The sequence below is a fragment of the Rhinoraja longicauda genome, chromosome 15 (assembly GCF_053455715.1).
Source record: "Rhinoraja longicauda isolate Sanriku21f chromosome 15, sRhiLon1.1, whole genome shotgun sequence".
Taxonomy (NCBI): domain Eukaryota; kingdom Metazoa; phylum Chordata; class Chondrichthyes; order Rajiformes; family Arhynchobatidae; genus Rhinoraja; species Rhinoraja longicauda.
In genome coordinates, this window is record NC_135967.1 from 47269194 (window position 1) to 47288989 (window position 19796).

Sequence of the window (19796 nt, forward strand, 5' to 3'; positions counted from 1 at the left end):
TTCCTGCCAACATCTTTACTCAGTAGGAGTAGGACGGAACTGCAGATGCTGGTTTAAACCGAAGATAGACACAAAGAGCTGGAGTAACTCAGTTGGTCAGGCAGCATCTCTGGAGAGAAGGAATAGGTGTGTTTCGGATCAAGGCCCTTCTTCAAACTGCGAGTCAGGGGAAAGGGAAATGAGAGATATAGACGGTGATATAGAGAGATATAGAACAAATGAACGAAAGATTTGCAAAAGAGTAACGATGATAAAGGAATCAGACGATTGGTAGCTGTGGTTAGACACAAAAAGCTGGAGTAACAGTGGGTCAGGCAGCATCTCTGGAGAGAAGGAATGGGTGACGTTTCGGGTCGAGACCCTTCTTAAGACGAAAGTCTAAAGTCTGAAGAAGGGTCTCGACCCAAAACATCACCCATTCCTTCTCTCCAGAGATGCTGCCTGTCCCGCTGATTTACTCCAGATTTTTGTGTCTATCTTCGGTTTAAACCAGCATCTGCAGTTCCTTCCTGCACATTGTTAGCTGTGAGCTAGGTGAAAATGATTTACAGACAATGAGACTCATCAAGACGACTTTGAAGCTAGTACGATTTGGGTGGGGGAGGAATGGAGAGAGAGAGGGGATGCAAAGGTTACTTGAAGTTAGAGAGACCAATATTTATACCACTGGGTTGTAAGCTGCCTGTGCTTCCTCAGTACACTGACTGTTGAAGGCCAATGTAGCAAAGCCTCGTGACCGCTGGTGTTGAACTTTACCACTGCCTGGTGTTTGATCCATTACATCACGTGTGTGTGAGAGAGAGAGAGAGAGAGAACTTGACTGAATGACCCTGGAGCAGTAATTCCATACCAACAAATATCGCCAGATTGTCGTTTAAAGAAAAAGAATCAGTGCATGCAAATGATGTTGCAGTTTAATGAATCAGCCACTGAAGGAGTGAGTGTTGCCCCTCTTACTTTAAAAATCCCCTGTTCCCTGTTTCAGGCCGATCTCCAAGGCCACAGTCACATGACATAAATAATGTAATCCCCGCGAGATTACATTGCTTATGTCTGAAAACAGTGGAAACAGCTCAAGAATGGAGAATTTGTAAGGTAAGAGGAGGCACAGACCAATTTCGTAATTTTTTTAATATGTTTGTTTGGTGTTCCTCATTTGTTTTTTTTGTAATCATAAAATATATAGCTTCAGACACCCTGTTTGATCTTTTTACTTGTTATGTAAACTTACGCTGCACTCTTCTATAATCATCTCATCCCAAGAGGAGTAGAGAGGGTAGACAGCCTGAGCCTTTCTCCTAGGATGGGAAAAAAATCAAATACCAGAGGGCATAGCTTTCAGGTGAGAGGGGCAACGTTTAAAGGAGAGTAGGGGAATCGAGAACCAGAGGACGCAGGCTTAAGGTGAGGAGGGAAAGATATTAATCGGAACTTTCGGGGTAACTTTTTCACACAAAGGGTGGTGGGTGTATGGAACGAGCTGCCGGAGGCGGTAGTTGAGGCAGGGACTATCGCTACTTTTCAGAAACATTTAGACAGGTACATGGATAGGACAGGTTTAGAGGGATAAGGGCTATATGCGGGCAGGTGGGACTCGTGTAGATGGGATATGTTTATCGTTGTGGTTAGGTCGGGCCGGTTTCCTTCATGGAAGACTCTGTGACTCTATGAGATGTGTCGGGCAAGTTTTTTAAGCAGGCATTGGTGGGTGCCTGGAACTTGCTGCCCAGGGGTGGTGGTGGAGGCAGATACAATAATGGCATTTCAGAGGCTTTTGGGTAGGCACATGGATATATAGGGAATTGAGGGATATGGATTATGTGCAGGCAGATAAGAGTTCATCTTGGCTTCATGTTCAGCACAGACATTGTGGGCTGAAGGGCCTGTCCTTTTGCAGTACAGTTCTATGTTCTAAGTTCTATCACCAATTATGTTGTAAAGATATCTTGTATGATTTGTAAATAGAAACACTTAAAATTCCTTGAATAGCTTCAATCAAAGATCCAGCCAGGATATCCTGTATATCATGGGGGGGGGCAAGGGTGAGTGTACAGATTTTTTTACCCAGAGTGGGGGAATCAAGAACCAGAGGACATAGGTTTAAGTTGAGAGGGGAAAGATTTAATAGGAACTCGAGGGGCAACCTTTCACACAGAGGGTGGTGGAACGAGATGCCCTGAGGAGGGAATTGAGGCAGGTATTTTAACAACATTTAAAAGACATTTGGACAGGTACATGGATAGGAAAGGTTGAGAGGGATATGGGCCAAACGCAGGCAGGTGGGTTTAGCATCGATGAGGCATCCTAGTTGGTATGGGCACGTTGAGCTGAAGGGCCAGTTTATGTGTTGTACGACTCTATGACTCTGTCCAACAATAATATTTATACACATAGAATGCATTTTCATTTGTATTTGTGACTGTGCAAACTGTGGGAGAAATTAAATGTTAAAATGTATCCGTTAACTTTGAGACTGATTAATACATGGGTGTTACATTAATTACAACCATCACTATGACTTGTCATGGTCACTGGGTGGTTTCCCTTGCTGTCAGTCTTTGAACACATGAATATTTAATTTAAGAAAGTAATTCCACGCAAACATTTCAGTAAGTGCACAGGGCTTGGCTGTCTAAAGAGTGTGTATTCTGTTTTAATAGATGTCTTTCACTATGTCTCTCTGCAAACAGAAATCTGTTGACAGATGTAAATTCGATGGTTTTTGTAACTTTACTTTCAATATTGAGATCAGTCCCCTAGATCTTGTTTAATCAAAGAACTCGTTTTTAAATGTTTCATATTATTATACTATTATGATATAAATTTGCATTTCAGTTTTTACAGAGCTTAATTCTACTATAAATCCATGAATAATGAATTATGTTTTTCTATGAACTGCTCTTCAAGTGATGGCTTCCTCATTTTGGATTATACTACGAATTAGTTTCGTTTAGAGATGCAGAATGGAAACGGGCCCTTCGGCCCACAAAGTCCACGTTCGCCATCAATCACCCATTCACACTAGTTCTATGTTATCCAGCTTTCTCGTCCACTCCTTAAACACTAAGGGAAATTTACAGAGGGTCAATTAACCGACAAACCAGCACGTCTTAGGGACGTTGGAGGAAATTCGGGTACCCGGAGGAAACCCACGTGGTCACAGGGAGAACGTGTAAATTCCACACAGACAGCACCCTAGGTCAGGATCGAATCCTGGTCTCTGGCGCTGTGAGTCAGCAACTTTACCTGCGACACATTGTACCGTCCGATTTGTTCGTGACATTATATGTGACCTAAAGTGATTGGAGTTTCATTGGAGTCTTTTTTTTAAACAAAGGATCGACCTTTTACAACTCCAAACTGTGTCACAAAACTTTTAAAGTGTGCAGGTAAAAAAAACAAGCTCCTAAATATCTGGAGGAAACTTTTCTTCGTAGATATTCCCCCAAGAAAACTCAGGTTATATGTTGAGGCAAGAAACTACAGATGCTGGTTTACAAAAAAAAACACACAAAGTGCTGGAGGAACTGAGGTTTAAGGTGAGAGAGGCACAATTTAATAGGAATCTGAAGAAGGCACCCGACCCAAATCGTCACCTGTCCATATGATGAAAGAATGGGTCGACTGGGCTTGTATTCACTGGAATTTAGAAGGAAGAGAGGGGATCTTATAGAAACATATAAAATTCTTAGGGGATTGGACAGGCTAGATGCAGGAAAAATGTTCCCCATGTTGGGGGAGTCCAGAACCAGGGGTCACATTTTAAGAATAAGGGGTCGGCCATTTAGGACTGAGATGAGGGAAAATTTGTTTCACCCGGAGAGCTATGAATCTATGGAATTCTCTGCCACAGAAGGCAGTGGAGGCCAATTCACTGGATGTTTTCAAGAGAAAGTTAGATATAGTTCTTAGGGCTAAAGGAATCGAGGGATATGGGGAAAAAGCAGGAACGGGGTACTGATTTTGGATGGTCAGCCATGATCATATTGAATGGCGGTGCTGGCTCGAAGGGCCAAATAGCCTACTCCTGCACCTATTTTCTATGTTTCTCCAGGGACGCTGCCTGACCCGTTGAGTTACTCCAGCACTTTGTGTCTTTTTTTCAGGCTGTGTGTTGGTTGTAGTTGATTTAGTTGGTGTGTGTCCTAAGATTCCAACAGCGCCCTTCTTTCTCTGCAGAAAGTTCAACAGAAACAAGAAGATCCACAGATGGTTTGCAGGAGCTGTACAGATCCCTGGAGCAGGCGAGTCTTTCAGCAATCGGAGAGCAACGCCCTTCGACCAAACAAGAGTTCCGAAGGTCATTTATAAAAAGATGTAATGATCCAGTTGTCAATGAAAAATTACATCACATTAGGGCATTGAAAAGTACAATCAAGGTGAGAAGCATGTCATTGCTCGCTCCGAGTTCTAAAGCCCTGACTAATCTGATGCAAACGATCAGAGTAGATTTTTGAATCACTCTGCAATCCAAATGTGAGCACTTTTTTAAAGTTGGAGAATATCTGGAAAATACATTGATTCTCAGCATGACAGTATAACTTCAAGATACAAGGGTTAAATTTGGAAAATGTGAGCCCAGGTTGCATTAAATGTGGATTTAATGTAGTTAATATTAAGATCCTCTCTTTAGACTTTAGAGATAAAGAGGTAAAGCAGGCCCTTAAGCCCACCAAGTCTGCACCAACCAGCGTTCACCCCATACACTAGCACTACCCTACACACTAGGGACAATTTACAATTTTACCGAAGCTAATTAACGTATCTGGATGTCTTTGGAGTGTGGGATAAAACGGGAGCACCCGGAGAAAACCCACGCAGTCACGGGGAGAACGTACAAACGCCGCTCAGACAGTCAAAAAATGGAGCGGATAGTTTTTAAGGTGAGAGGAGAAAGATTTAAAGGGACCTAAGGGGCAACTTTTCACATGGTGGGTGTATGGAACGAGCTGCCAGAGGAGGTAGTGAAGGCAGGTACGATAACAGCATTTAAAAGACACTTTGACAGGAAACGTTTGATGGGCCAGGTGAAGATAAGTTGTCTGTTTGACAACATAGATGAGTTGGGCCAAAGGCCCAGTTTGCGTGCTGCCTATCTCTATGAACAGAATCATTTAAAATAATTTCCTGGAAGGCAGCAAGGATCTGTAAATTCTGCCCAACGTTACTGAGACTGCTTTTTAGAATTCCAGAATAGTTGACTGACAGAATTAAAATTCCACATCTGTAGCAATGGGATTTGAAATCAAGTCTTCAGCCAAGACATTAAGTCTTGCTCTTTGCCAACCCAGTACTTTCCCTCACAGTGCATGTGGAAGCTTTCCAACACAGCTTCCACAGGCAGTGGTCAATACACTCACCAATAAAGGCACGTGGTGGGGTGGTCAGCATTGTGCCTGCAATGGGAATGAGAGAGTATTGTGGTGGTACCCGGGGACTAGGCCATTCTCTGGATCATCCCCCTTGGCACTGGTTGGACAGGGCTGGGGGAGGGACTGTTGATGCGGGGTTTACCCAAAGGAGTGGCTTAGAGACTCGTGCGTTAGACTCAGGGGTGAGTGGATGTTCTGTTGCTTCATTAAATTACTGTTAATATTTACCTGGCGGCTTGCCTTATTCTGATCGCGTCCAGACCCACTACACTGGTGACCCTCGACGTTTCATCGCAAGTCGCGATGGACCCGAACGTTCCTTAAGACGCACACCCCGGCCAACTGCCCCTGGACCCTGCGGTCAACCGCCCGTGAATCCCGCCGGACCATCATAGTTAAACTACAGGGAAACAGGCCCTTCGGCCCAACTCATCCATGCCAACCAAGATCTGAGCTAGTCCCAATTGCTTGCGTTTGGCCCATATCTCTCTAAATCTTTGCTATCCATGTACCAGTCCAAGTCTTTTTTTAAATGTTATTGTAACTGCTTCAACTCGGATATCCAGACCAGACCATCCCACACATCGCGAATGACTGCTCACTGAGGCTTTTCCCTGGTGGCATCAAGGCCATCCACCCAGCAACTGATGCTGCCCTGGCCTGGATGTCTACCCTTTACCTACAACTTTAGGCTGTGCACGCCTTACGCAAGAAGAAGAAGAAAACCTCCTCAGGCAGCTCATCCCTATACCCACCATCCTCTGTGTGTAAAAAGTTGCCCCTCGGGTTCCTATTAAATCTTGCCCCTCTCACCTTAAACAAATGTCGACTTGCTTTTGATTTCCCTCCACTGGGTAAAAGACTGAGCTCCGTTGTAGGGCTGAGGTGAAGAGATGCATTTTTATGCCATAACACTGAGTCTGCAGACTGCAGTTCCACACCTCCTCTCTCCACTGCCCACCTCCAGCATCTTGGAAGTCAGTTCAATAAACTTTTGCACTCAATTTTATGCTTTAGATTTGAGTCACTGTGAACCCTCGGTGAGGTTGATTGCACTCACTTCAATTATACACACTCCTTCTGTCAGCAAGAGACACACCAGTCGGTGCACGGTGGCACAGCGGTAGAGTTGCTGCTTTACAGCGAATGCAGCGCCGGAGACTCAGGTTCGATCCTGACTACGGGCGCCGTCTGTACGGAGTTTGTACATTCTCCCCGTGACCTGCGTGGGTTTTCTCCGAGATCTTCGGTTTCCTCCCACACTCCAAAGACGTACAGGTTTGTAGGTTAATTGACTGGGTAAATGTAAAAATTGTCCCTAGTGTATGTAGGATAGTATTAGTGTGCGGGGATCGCTGGGCGGCGCGGACCCGGTGGGCCGAAGGGCCTGTTTCCGCGCTGTTTCTCTAAATCTTAATCTAAACAAAATCTATATCTTCCATTTGTCTATTTCAGTCTTTAGAGTCAGAGTCATACAGCACGGAAACAGACCATTCGACCCAACTTTCCCACACTGACCAACATGCCCCATCTACACTTGTCTCACCTGCCCACGTTTGGCACACATCCCTCTAAACCTTTCCTATCCTTTGTCTTTGTGCAATGGGTAGAATGCATTGAATGAGGGGAATGCTTTGCTCAACAGAGGCACCTGGTGTCAGTACAGAGCCTAACACTAAAAGGCAGACAAAGGTAGATGAAAAATAACATAATCAATTCATCCAGATTATTTTTTAGACATATAAAAATCTTTCCATTGCATGATCCTGTGAGAGTTAATGAGTTTCATAAATTAAATATTTGGAACTATTTCCATTTTTCTGACAGGTTTCATTTTTTAATAGTTAAAGTCTTTGAAAATGCATGGCATGATTTGAAAAATGAAATCAAAAGATAGATCGTTTCTTTTTAATTTGGTGTGTGTGAAATGATCAGTTCTGTACTGTTGGTAGATCTGGCCTCCTTCCTTGTCTTGAGATTTAACCCCTCGCGTACACGTCACTCTTGGACCAGCACAGGATTGTGCTGCAGGTCTGACAGGAAGTTTCAGATCTCAGCAGCCCTTGAAACATGACATGAAAGTTCACATAGTATGTGACATAGAGTGAAAAGTGTCATAGGCTCATAGAGTACAGAAAGAGACCCTTCAGCCCAACTCCAACTCTTCCATGATGCCTCCCATCTAAGCTAGTTCCTGCATTTGACCCATATTCCCCTTCTTAGGCTCCCCTCGGTCAATTTGACCATTGTTGGCTGCTTGCTCCAACCTAGTTCCTTTCTACATATGTACCTATCCAAATATATTTTATATCTTGCAATTGTACCTGTTTCAACTATTTCCTCTGGCAGCTCGTCCCATATCCACCACCCTGTGTGAAAAGATGTGTAGGAAAATAACTGCAGATGCTGGTTCAAATTGAAGTTAGACACAAAATGCTGGAGTATCTCAGCGGGTCAGGCAGCATCTCAGGAGAGAAGGAATAGGTGACATTTCGGGTCGAGACCCTCCTTCAGACTTCAGTCTGAAACGTCACTTATTCCTTGTCTCCTGAGATGCTGCCTGAACCGATGAGTTACTCCAGCATTTTGTGTCTACCTTCATCCTGTGTGAAAAAGTTGCTCTTCAAGTTCCTATTAAATCTTCCCCCTCTCACCTTGAATGTATGCCCTTTCATCTTTGACATTTGGCCCTGGGAGAAAGGTTCCAACTGTCTACCTCTCAGAATTGTAAATGCTTCTATCAAGATCCCTTCAACTTCCAGCTTTCCAGAGAAAGCAATTCAGGTTTGTCCAATCTCTCCTTGTAGCTAATACCACCTAATCCAGACAGCATGCTGGGTGCCAGGGTGACGTAGCTGGTAGAGCTGCTGCCTCACAGCACCAGAGACCACAAGATGCACAGAGTCCCTCGCCCAGAGTAGGTGAATCGAGGACCAGAAGGCATAGATTTAAGGTGAAGGGGAAAAGATTTAATCGGAACCTGAGGGGTAACTTTTTCACACAAAGGGTGGTGGGTGTATGGAACCAGCTGCCAGAGGAGGTAGTTGAGGCAGGGACGATCCCAACATTTAAGAAACAGTTAGATAGGTACATGGATAGGACAGGTTTGGAGGGATATGGACCAAACGCGGGCAGGTGGGACTAGAGTAGCTGGGACATGTTGGCCGGTGTGGGCATGTTGGGCCGAAGGGCCTGTTTCCACTATATCACTCTATGACGCTTTGACTGTGACCAGGATTCGACCTTGACCACAGATGGCGTCTGTGTGGGGTTTGCATGTTCTTCCTGTGACCGCAAAGATTTCCTCCAGGTGTTTGGGTTTCCGCCCACATCCCATAGACGTGCTGTTAATTTGTAGGTTAATTTACCTCTGTAAATTGTGTGCGGGGGGTGATGCAAAAGTTGGATAACATAGAATTAGTGTGACTGGGTGATTGATAGTTCGTGTTGACTCCATGGGCCAAGGGCCTGTTTCCATGCTGTATGGTTAAGCTGGAGGATCGTCAAGAGATGGACATATAGTCCATAGATAGTTGAATCTTCAGTGCCAAGTGCTGGGTGGGGACCACTAAGGTTTCAAAGGGTAAGATAGTTGAAGGATCAGGGAAATCAAAGGGTGATGTGCACCAGGGGATCAGAGTCAAGATGCTGAGACCATCACGGTTCAAAGAGTAACAGGTACTAGGAATACCACTAATATTGAAAGAAGGTGTTTTATAACTAATTTCTAGACCAGCGATGTGGTATAAATTTCTACTTTGTATTGTACTTTACCTCATTTAGTACATGTGAATGTGAAGTTAATCTCTCATTGAAGTAGTTCACAAACCATCGGGGATTGCTAGAAAGTGCCAATTTCAAGCTATTTTTCACTGAAAGGGACCAAGAGATCTTTTTTCCTTAGCATCCTTCACATGGAACAACTTTGGAAGGAAGGTTAAACTTGTAACATAAATGGCGTGTTGGAAATTCCCTTTCAACAATCTTCTGCACTTAGATCATAGGTTCTATTCCAAACGTAAATGCATTATGTTTAAGATTTGTATTTCGCTTTTTAACGAATCCTTTATTAAATAATAAATGCACATCTCCTTCTCTTTCACTAATATAACCTCTGTGTTCATGCATTAGGCTGGCAAAGAACTTTTAATCTAAAAGACCTTGAAGTCCCTTGCAATGTGTTGTATGTACATTCTCCCCACTACCATTAATAGAACATTTAGATGTCTAACGTATCAATAAAAAATCTCTAAGTCTTTTATCTAAAAATAGAAACAGCGGTCTAACAAAGTAATTATTCCTGACTGGGGCATATTGTTTAAACAGCAAACTTGTTGCTATCTCAGTTGAACCCTGAAATGGCAGCAAAAAATATATTGCTGATTTGATCAGCCAAAAATAGCCGATTATCAATACTGAACATAAGAAAGCTTCATTGAATGCCCGAAATCAGTCAGTATCTTTTAAATGTTGTTTTAGTACCTGCCTCAACTGGGGAGGCAGAGTGGTAGCGCTGCTACCTCACAGCGCGAGAGACCCAGGTTCAATCCTGACCACAGGTGCTGTCTGTACGGAATTTGTACGTTCTTCCCGGTGATTGCGTGGTGATCTAATTTCCTCCCGCATTCCAAAGACGTACAGGTTTGTGGGTTAATTGGCTTCTGTAAATTGCCCCTCGTGTGTCGGATGTGAAACTGGGATAACATAGAACTAGTGAACAGGTGATCATTAGTTGGTATAGACTCAGTGGGCCGAAGGGCCTGTTTCCACTCTGTATCTCTAAACTAACCTACCTACTCTGGCAACTCGTTTCATATATTCACCAACTCCTGAGTGATAACGTTGCCCCTCAGGTTTAATTAAATGTTTCCCCTCTCACTCTAAACCGATCTCCTCTGGTTCCCCAACCCTCAGTAAAAGACTGTGCATTTACCTTATCAATTCCAAATGGTGGAATTTTGCTCTTAATTCAGTACATGCCGACTTTCTTACAGAGCCACATTAAACACCTTAAGAAACGTAACCAAGAGTTTGGTTATGTCAGGAATTACTCTTTGCTCAAAAGCCAATGGAAATGTGGATCACTGCTCCCAACAAGATTTTTCAGCCCTAGCCAGTAGAAAATTACCGCTAAGTTTGGTGACCTCTTTGTAGTGTATAGACTTTCAGGATCAGGAAGTCGAGGATAAGGATCATGCACTATATCACGCACTTTATCTTACACTAAACGTTATTCCCTTTATCCTGAATCCAGACATGATGGACGGCTGACTGGATAACACGCAGCAAAAGCTTTTCATTGTACCTTGGTACACGTGACAATAAACTAAACTGAACTAAAACTAAAACTAAATGAACATAGAGCACACAGTTGCTACTTATACCTATATATACCTAGCGTAATTAAATAACTGCAGATGCTGGTACAAATCAAAGGTATTTATTTCACAAAATGCTGGAGTAACTCAGCAGGCCAGGCAGCATCACAGGAGAGAAGGAATGGGTGATGTTTTGGGTCGAGACCCTTCTTCAGACTGAAGAAGGGTCTCGACCCGAAACGTCACCCATTCCTTCTCTCCTGAGATGCTGCCTGACCTGCTGAGTTACTCCAGCATTTTGTGAAATAAATACCTATATATACCTACATTCGTACGAGTGTAACAATGGGGTTTGTACAGTAACAACGGCCTTAGCGATCTTGTCCATTGGGTCAAGTCTTCTGAAAAATTGAAAAATTTTGCATTGCTCATTTTAATCTATTTACTTATTCAGGCAAAAGAAGGAGACCTGGTGACAATCAACCAGGTTCTCGAAGATCCCTACATGACATCTAAACGATTTCGAGAGTGGAAGCGGCTGAATCACGAGTTTTTCCTGGACATTTGTGGATACAGTCCTGTGATGAAGCCGCAGAATGGTGCTTCTGAACTGGTCTCGCCAGCACCACTCTTGACTCATACGCACTCGTTCATTGAAACCCATGTGTGAATCAATTTTTAACGGGAGCACACAGCCCAGCAGACAGCAGCATCTCACCGTGCTATCAAATGTTTAGCATCCGCGTTTGTATATTTGTACATAATGTATTCAGCAGTATTCTTGTACATAGATCAGATAACACCAATAGTGTCACAGGATGCCTAATATGTGCATGAGATAACGTCTGTATTCTGTTTCTGCCAAAATTTTATTTGTTTCTGTTGATCGACAGTGTGCTTTCAACCTCGCATCTGAAAGGGTGAACAATAGGACTCATAAAAGTTATAAGTATACACATACGTTGTACTAAAATAAAACCAAGCTTTTAGTCAACACGTTCCAAAGTTTTATACTGACAACACAACTCAACCCATCTTATTGAATAACACTGGTGAAAAGTGGTTGATACCAATCTCTGTGAACCAGAGGGGAATGTCTTAATCTACTCACAGTTTTAGATGAACATTTGTTTTTATGTAAGCATTGAACATACAAATTGCTGAATGTATGTAAAGTATGTAAAGTTTTGCTAGTATAACACTGAATGAACAAGAGTAATTTTTGATGTCCCTTTGAAAACAACCAGCTTTTATTAAAACTATAGCTAAAAGCTGTATATGAAAATGACTAAAAATATCTAAGTATTAATATTTATATATGACTCCCTGCTCACAATTTTTTATACAGTTGCTTGTTAAAAACAAATCGACTCAAAACTTATATGCTTGGGCCCAGAGTCTAATGGGTGATCTAGATCCATGGTAGATTCTAGTCTTTAGTTTTGTACCATTGTTAATGGTGAACTGGCAGGGGTTGGCTCTGGGTCTTAGGGTAAATATTCTAATTATATGCAGGTAGACAGAAGACTTGTTAGATCACACCGTACCTTTAAAAAAAGACACAAATAGTAAGACTTATCTGAACACATTATTGTGTTGTCATTTATTGTCTTTATTGCTTGCACTTTACTTGCTCCATTAACTGTAGGCCGAGGAGAAGGAGTGTACTGAAACTGTGATAATAATCATTTGGATCACTTAATGTCGACAGAATTCCTTACAAGTGTTCGAAGACCTCATTGGGTCTTTTTTTTATCCATGCCAATTTGAGAATGTAATTCAGTCTGTTTTTAATTTGAAGTCAATGGAAAACACATCAGTTACTGACGGGCATTGAACTCACCTGTTTATGTTGTGATGACACGTAGAGTTTTTGGCAACTGTAGCTTTTCACTGTATGTTTCCACCGTGTGTATACCTCATTATACGATACACCATGTATGAGTTGTAACTTGCACTGCAACAATAAAAACAAACATTTTACTTTTGCAATGCTATGGTTAAATATTAGCAGGTGTTTTGTGCATCATTGAAAGGAACAGTTATTCTTCATAATTTAAAGTTAGTCTTTTTAAACAGTTGTAAACTTGAGTTGTAAAACTTCTGACTTCATTAAATTAAACTCGCTGTGATACAGAATCTTCTTTGACTATCTTAATCCCGTTCCCTTAAAGAGACGGTATTTGTTTTGATCCGCCTTGTGTGATAGCCTTTCATGGTTGTAATAGAGACACAAGGAGCTGCAGATGCTGCTTTATAAGAAACGATGCAATGTGCCAGAGTAATTCAGTGGGTCAGACATGTCTGGAGAACATGCGTTGGTAACATTTCGGGTCGGGACCGTTCTTCAGGCCTATGCGTGCAAAAATAAGCCTGAAGAAGGGTCCCAAACCGAAACGTTACCACTCCATGTTCTTCAAAGAAGTTACCTGCCATATTACTCCAGCATTTTGTGTCTTTTTCCCAATGATTAAAATAGAGCCAGATGGTTATAAACAACCCCAATTACAAGATTCAGTGAAGTTGTGTTCCAAGAAAATATTCCAATCTTTCTAAAACCAGGGAGCAATGAAGTGAAATGGCCACTGATAAAATTCAATTATCAAAGTAGGTATGTATACTAAGAACAAAAGAAGTGTAACGTAGATTGGGTAAGATGCCTTAAGGTTGGAGGAAGATTATGTGGAACTTATGCACTGACCTGGATGGGGCCAAATGACTTCAGTTCTACGTGATCCCTGCTATGTGTCTAGTGTCAGTATAGAGACTGAATGCAATTGGTTGCATGTTCTCGAGTCATACGACACGGAGACAGACCCTTTGGTCCAACTCATCCATGCTGACCAAGATGCCCCATCTAAGCTAGTCCCATTTGCCTGTGTCTGGCTCATATCCTTCCAAACCTTTCCTATCCATGTACCTGTCCAAGAGTCTTATAAATGCTATCATAGCACCTGCCTCAACTACCACCTCTGGCAGCTCGTACCATATATCCGCCACCCTCTGAGTGAAAGTATGTGTCCTGGAACAAAATGGACATTGTGTATATTTGGTTACATGTACCCAGACAATATGGAGGCAATGTTATTACTGTATGTGTCCTGTGATAGCGAGGAATCTACATGGACATTTTGTCAATTCCCAGTTTGCATCAATTTAACAGTTGGGTCACTTTGTACCATTATTCTTTGGGTTTTAGACATAGAAAACATAGACATAGAAAATAGGTGCAGGAGTAGGCCATTCGGCCCTTCGAGCCTGCACCGCCATTCAATATGATCATGGCTGATCATCCAACTCAGTATCCCGTACCTGCCTTCTCTCCATACCCCCTGATCCCTTTAGGCACAAGGGCCACATCTAACTCCCTCTTAAATGCAGCCAATGAACTGGCCTCAACTTGGTTTTATTTTATTTGGCAGGTTAACCTTGTTATATATAGACAAGATCAGAACGCTTCACTTGGAATAGAAAAAAAGTGATCCAATATTCATTGCACAACGGAAAGAGAAATGAACTTACTGCAGAATTACCACGATCATATTTAATATGAATGATACGTGCCAATGAATCCACACAAAAAATCAAGAGAAATATCTACATAAGGTTTCTTCTCTATGGATGGTAATTATTTCATTGAATTTGATAGAATCTACGTTTAATAAACAGAAGTCAAAAGAAGCAGATTTTCAAAATTATTTTCTAGTCTAGTAATGGAAACATAATGCCGTCTCTTTTGTGTAGGAAGGAACTGCAGATGCTGGTTGATACCGAAGAAAGACACAAAATGTTGGACTAAGTCAGCGGGTCAGGCAGCCTCTTGGAGAAATGGAATAGGTGATGTTTCGGGTCAGAACCCTATTTCAGACTGAAACATCTATCATGTACTGTCTCGTTTAATTACATAACTCTAGGCATGGTGTTGTTAAGCGAGAATATGCTATGGAGCTCCAGACTACTTTTAGGGTTTCAAATAACCATTCTAATTTTGTCACAGGGAATTGGGGTAAAATTTCAAAAATAACTTTCTTTTAAATATTGCTTTGTTTCTTTGCTAGGATAAAAGACCTGTCCCACTTTAGGCGATTTTAAGGCGACTGCTGGCGATTAGGCTGTCGCCGACAGTTCGCCGGGTGTCGCGGGCATGATCGTGAGGAGTCTTCCAAGAATCGTAGTGGATCTCAGCACGTCGCTGAGAAATCATTCGGAGTGAAATTTCTCGGCGACAGCTGGCTAGTCGCCAGGTATCGTTGCTTATTGCGGGCGCTGTCGCATGCTGTCCCCAGGTTTGCTAGGTTCTCTTAGGTGCATTTAGAAGCACATTATATTAAAATAAGTAAAGTCATTTAAAAATACCATAAAATGCTTGTGTTTAACCAATTTATTTATCGTCAGGACATTTGACAGGTAGATTGGAGGCGACAGTTTGACGGTCAGGTAAGCGTGGGAATTTCGCGATGTTTATGACCATCAGCCATTACATTTAAAGTGGGCTCCCAACCCAGATATGCAACCCAGAAACCAGATATGCATCTCCGGTACATTTTCAAAGAATGCCCACACACTTTTCACAAAACTCCACCTAACCCCTTTTTAAATTAAATTTCTTAATACTGCCATTAGTAAACTGGAAGTGAATCCAGTTTATGCCTTGTTACAGTGATGCTTGGTTTTTAAGTAACCCATACAAGATGTTATAGTTCAAAACTTTCAAGTACTTACTGACTTGTCAGTGATTTCAGCGAAATTTAGGATAGACAATAGACAATAGACAATAGACAATAGACAATAGGTGCAGGAGTAGGCCATTCAGCCCTTCGAGCCAGCACCGCCATTCAATGCGATCATGGCTGATCACTATCAATCAGTACCCCGTTCCTGCCTTCTCCCCATACCCCCTCACTCCGCTATCCTTAAGAGCTCTATCCAGCTCTCTCTTGAAAGCATCCAACGAACTGGCCTCCACTGCCTTCTGAGGCAGAGAATTCCACACCTTCACCACCCTCTGACTGAAAAAGTTCTTCCTCATCTCCGTTCTAAATGGCCTACCCCTTATTCTCAAACTGTGGCCCCTTGTTCTGGACTCCCCCAACATTGGGAACATGTTATCTGCCTCTAATGTGTCCAATCCCCTAATTGCCGGAGAAGCATTGACAGCGTGGGAATTTCGCGATGTTTCTGAAGACGCTGTAATCTCGACCTGACTCGGCATTGTCGTGGTCATTGTCGTCGGGTAAAAGAAAAGTTTGGCGATCTGCTACGACTTTGACAGTCGCCGGCAGTCGCCTTAAAATCGCCTAAAGTGGAACAGGCCCTTAAGGCTTTGTCATGATGTACTATTTTATAACTGCATCTTAATGATAAATAACTGGTGATCATTTTCATGGGTACAATAATCCAGTGGCTTTGATAATGAGTTTAGATTTCCACCGTTCCAGATGAATGAAACTGCATTTAATTTTATCGTTTGTGGACTGACTCTAGAAATAAATGACTGTATAAATTGTTTGATTTACTGGCTGCAAAGAGAAGTGTAATTGGCAGAAGATTTTGTGAGGTGTTTCTACTTCTGCTGTCTGATAGGATTGCTGTGCCAACTACCTACTTTCTAGAGCTGTCTGGTTTCATCTTCATTTTGTGGTTGGATCTTCCTGCAATTAGCCTGTAAGTTGTTGCCTTTACATCAGCCTTCCGTATGGTCAGCGTGAGCCTGAATGAAGTTTTATAATTATGTGGGCTGTCTCGCCAAGACACGATACACTCTCACCTCCATGCACACTGTCGTAAAATTGAGGGGTATTCGGCAAAGGGGGGTGGCATCCACAAATGTATGACTTAATCCTCTCCTTTTGATCACCATTTGGAGAAGCATGTTCAAGTCAACATCCCAATAGACAATAGACAATAGGTGCAGAAGTAGGCCATTCGGCCCTTCAAGCCAGCACTGCCATTCAATGTGATCATGGCTGATCATTCTCAATCAGTACCCCGTTCCTACCTTCTCCCCATACCCCCTGACTCCGCCATCCTTAAGAGCTTTATCTAGCTCTCTCTTGAATGCATTCAGAGAATTGGCCTCCACTGCCTTCTGAGGCAGAGAATTCCACAGATTCACAACTCTCTGACTGAAAAAGTTTTTCCTCATCTCCATTCTAAATGGCCTACCCCTTATTCTTAAACTGTGGCCCCTTGTTCTGGACTCCCCCAACATTGGGAACATGTTTCCTGCCTCTAACGTTCCAACCCCTTAATAATCTTATACGTTTCGATAAGATCCCCTCTCATCCTTCTAAATTCCAGTGTATACAATCCTAGTCGCTCCAGTCTTTCAACATATGACAGTCCTGCCATTCCGGGAATTAACCTAGTAAACCTACGCTGCACGCCCTCAATAGCAAGAATATCCTTCCTCAAATTTGGAGACCAAAATTGCACACAGTACTCCAGGTGCGGTCTCACTAGGGCCCTGTACAACTGCAGAAGGACCTCTTTGCTCCTATACTCAACTCCTCTTGTTATGAAGGCCAACATTCCATTGCCTTTGTTCACTGCCTGCTGTACCTGCATGCTTCCTTTCAGTGACTGATGCCCAGATCTCGTTGTACGTCCCCTTTTCCTAACGACACCATTCAGATAATACTCTACCTTCCTATTCTTACCACCAAAGTGGATAACCTCACACTTATCCACATTAAACTGCATCTGCCATGCATCCGCCCACTCACACAACCTGTCCAAGTCACCCTGCAACCTCTTAGCATCTTCCTCACAGTTCACACTACCACCCAGCTTTGTATCATCTGCCAATTTGCTAATGGTACTTTTAATCCCTTCATCCAAGTCATCCCTCGGTGTTGTCTCACAGCAGCCTGCATTCCAAGACTTCCTTTTAAAAAGTTTGCTTGAATTTTCTAATTTGTTTTACCCTCGACACATCTACAACCATTCAGTCTTGAATATTTTATAGAATTGATTCAGATGAAGAGTTTGGCAATATTCTTCCTTCCCCGATCCAATGTTAAACTGTAAATAGATCTCTGGAGTAAGTTATGCAAAGGAATCTTGATGTTTTAACTCTATAATGTGCATGGCGACCAATTTATATTGACACATGACTTTCTCTGGTTGTCCAGAAAATTGAAACCAAAATGTAAAATTCGCTTGATCTTATTCCACAAAAAGAACTTCACAAAGTCCGCATTTTGACTATTGTCTCAATGGTGGTATAACATGGCCTCAAATAAATGACCTCTATTGGGCTATGTGAAATGCATCATGGCTTGATGGAGTCCAACAGCTGAGTGGGCACTAATGTACCACATTCATTGGCAGATCACCAAGGAATGGAACTGACATATATTCTAACAACCCAGTCCTCTCAAAGCTGGAAGGCCACTGAAGGATCTCGACCTGTAACGTCACCCATTCCTTCTCTCCAGAGATGCTGCCTGACCCGCTGAGTTACTCCAGCATTTTGTGTCAACCTTTACTACACCTTGGTTATTTCCTTCAGGCCTTTGTGGCCAGAACTAAATGCAATATTCTGGTGCATTATGCAGTTTCTGTTGAATATCTTCAGAGAATACTCTTATAAGTTGACATTCTGTATGTTTTAGTTGGTTGTTGATGTACAATATCCAAACAGGTGGGTGCTAAAATTAGAAGCAGAAACAAGGAACTACCGATGCTGGTTTATAGAAAAAGATGCAAAGTGCTGGAGTAACTCAGCGGGTCAGGCAGCATCTCTGGAGAACATGGATAGATCATAAGATCATAACTGATAGGAGTTGAATTAGGCCATTCAGCCCAAGTCTACTCCGCCATTCAATCATGCATGATATATCTCTCCCTCCTAACCCCATTCTCCTGCCTTCTCCCCATAACCTCTAACACCCGTACTAATCAAGAATCTATTTATCTCTGCCTTAAATATGTCCATTGACTTGGCCTCCACAACCTTCTGTGGAACGAATTTCACAGATTCACCACCCTCTGACTAAATAAATTCCTCCTCATCTCCTTCCTAAAAGAACGTCCTTTAATTCTGAAGCTATGACCTCTAGCCCTAGACTCTCCCACTAGTGGAAACATCCTCTCCCCATCCATTCTATCCAAGCCTTTCACTACGTTTCAATGAGGTCCCCCCTTATGCTTCTCAACTCCAGCGAATTTAGGCCCAGTGCTATCAAACGCTCATCATATGTTAACCTATTCATTCCTGGGAACATTCTTGTGACCTTGATTTCACGTCAGGACCCTTTTTTCAGACTGACCCGACCCAAAATGTCACATACCCATGTCCTCCAGTGATGCTGCCTGACCCACTGAGTTACTCCAGCTCATTGTGTTTTCGGTGCTAAGATTAGTTTGACTCTTTGATTCTCTCGTTGCCCATATCTCACCTTCATTTGAGTATATTCCAGTTGTCAGCCCATTGCAATGAACTGAACTGCAATTCATTTGCTTCAGTTCTACATGTTTCATTTATTCTGGTGCTTATGTACTTCCTTGATTGTTTCATCGATGCTTACTGGTCCTCCTCTCCCAGTCCTCCTCTCCAATCCCAAATGGAAACATAGTCAATTGTCAGTGCAGTTCTGAATACAGGTTTTTTTAAGTGCATTGAAAACAGAAGGCAGCATTCAGTGAGTCATCTCAACCCCAATATCTTTCTGGTCCTATAGCCAATTCTTTATCCATCTACACTTTTTACTGGACATGTGCATTGTTTAACCCGATTTAGCAGCCATTAATGGATAGGTTCACAGGAATGCAGGGACAATATATCACATGAGCTCTTGGAACAACAAAAATGTCAAGAAGATTGGTGTGGCAGTCAGAAACCGTGCGTTACATGGTGGACTGCTACATGATCATCCTCAGACATGTTCCCAATTACAGTTACAGGCATAAGCCAAATAATCTGTTAAGTTTGTTATCTTTGTTTCATTCCAGTGAAACCTTGATGTACATCGACATCTTAAGAGATTTTAGCCCTTGCCTGTTATCAGTTCTTATAGCTTAAAGAAGGGTCCTGACCTGAAACCTATCCATGCTCTCCAGAGGTGCGGCCTGACTCGCTGAGTTACTCCACAACTTTGTCTTT

At 42.5% G+C, this 19796-nt stretch overlaps 1 protein-coding gene across 2 annotated transcripts in view; it reads left to right on the forward strand.

Annotated features, from left to right (window-relative positions):
- The window catches only part of LOC144600708 (connector enhancer of kinase suppressor of ras 2), a 391278-nt gene extending 378553 nt beyond the window's left edge, over window positions 1-12725 (forward strand). Inside the window, exons 22-24 of one of the 2 annotated variants that reach the window (XR_013548171.1) lie at window positions 986-1095; window positions 4180-4379; window positions 11145-11269. Coding sequence is in view for 1 of the 2 variants with exons in the window: in XM_078412618.1 (XP_078268744.1) it covers window positions 4180-4379; window positions 11145-11360 (416 nt within the window). In the remaining variant the exon portion in view is untranslated. Of the gene's footprint in view, window positions 1-985; window positions 1096-4179; window positions 4380-11144 lie in introns of both variants that reach the window. The other variant, XM_078412618.1, reaches the window with a different exon arrangement.
- Window positions 12726-19796: the final 7071 nt, after the last annotated feature.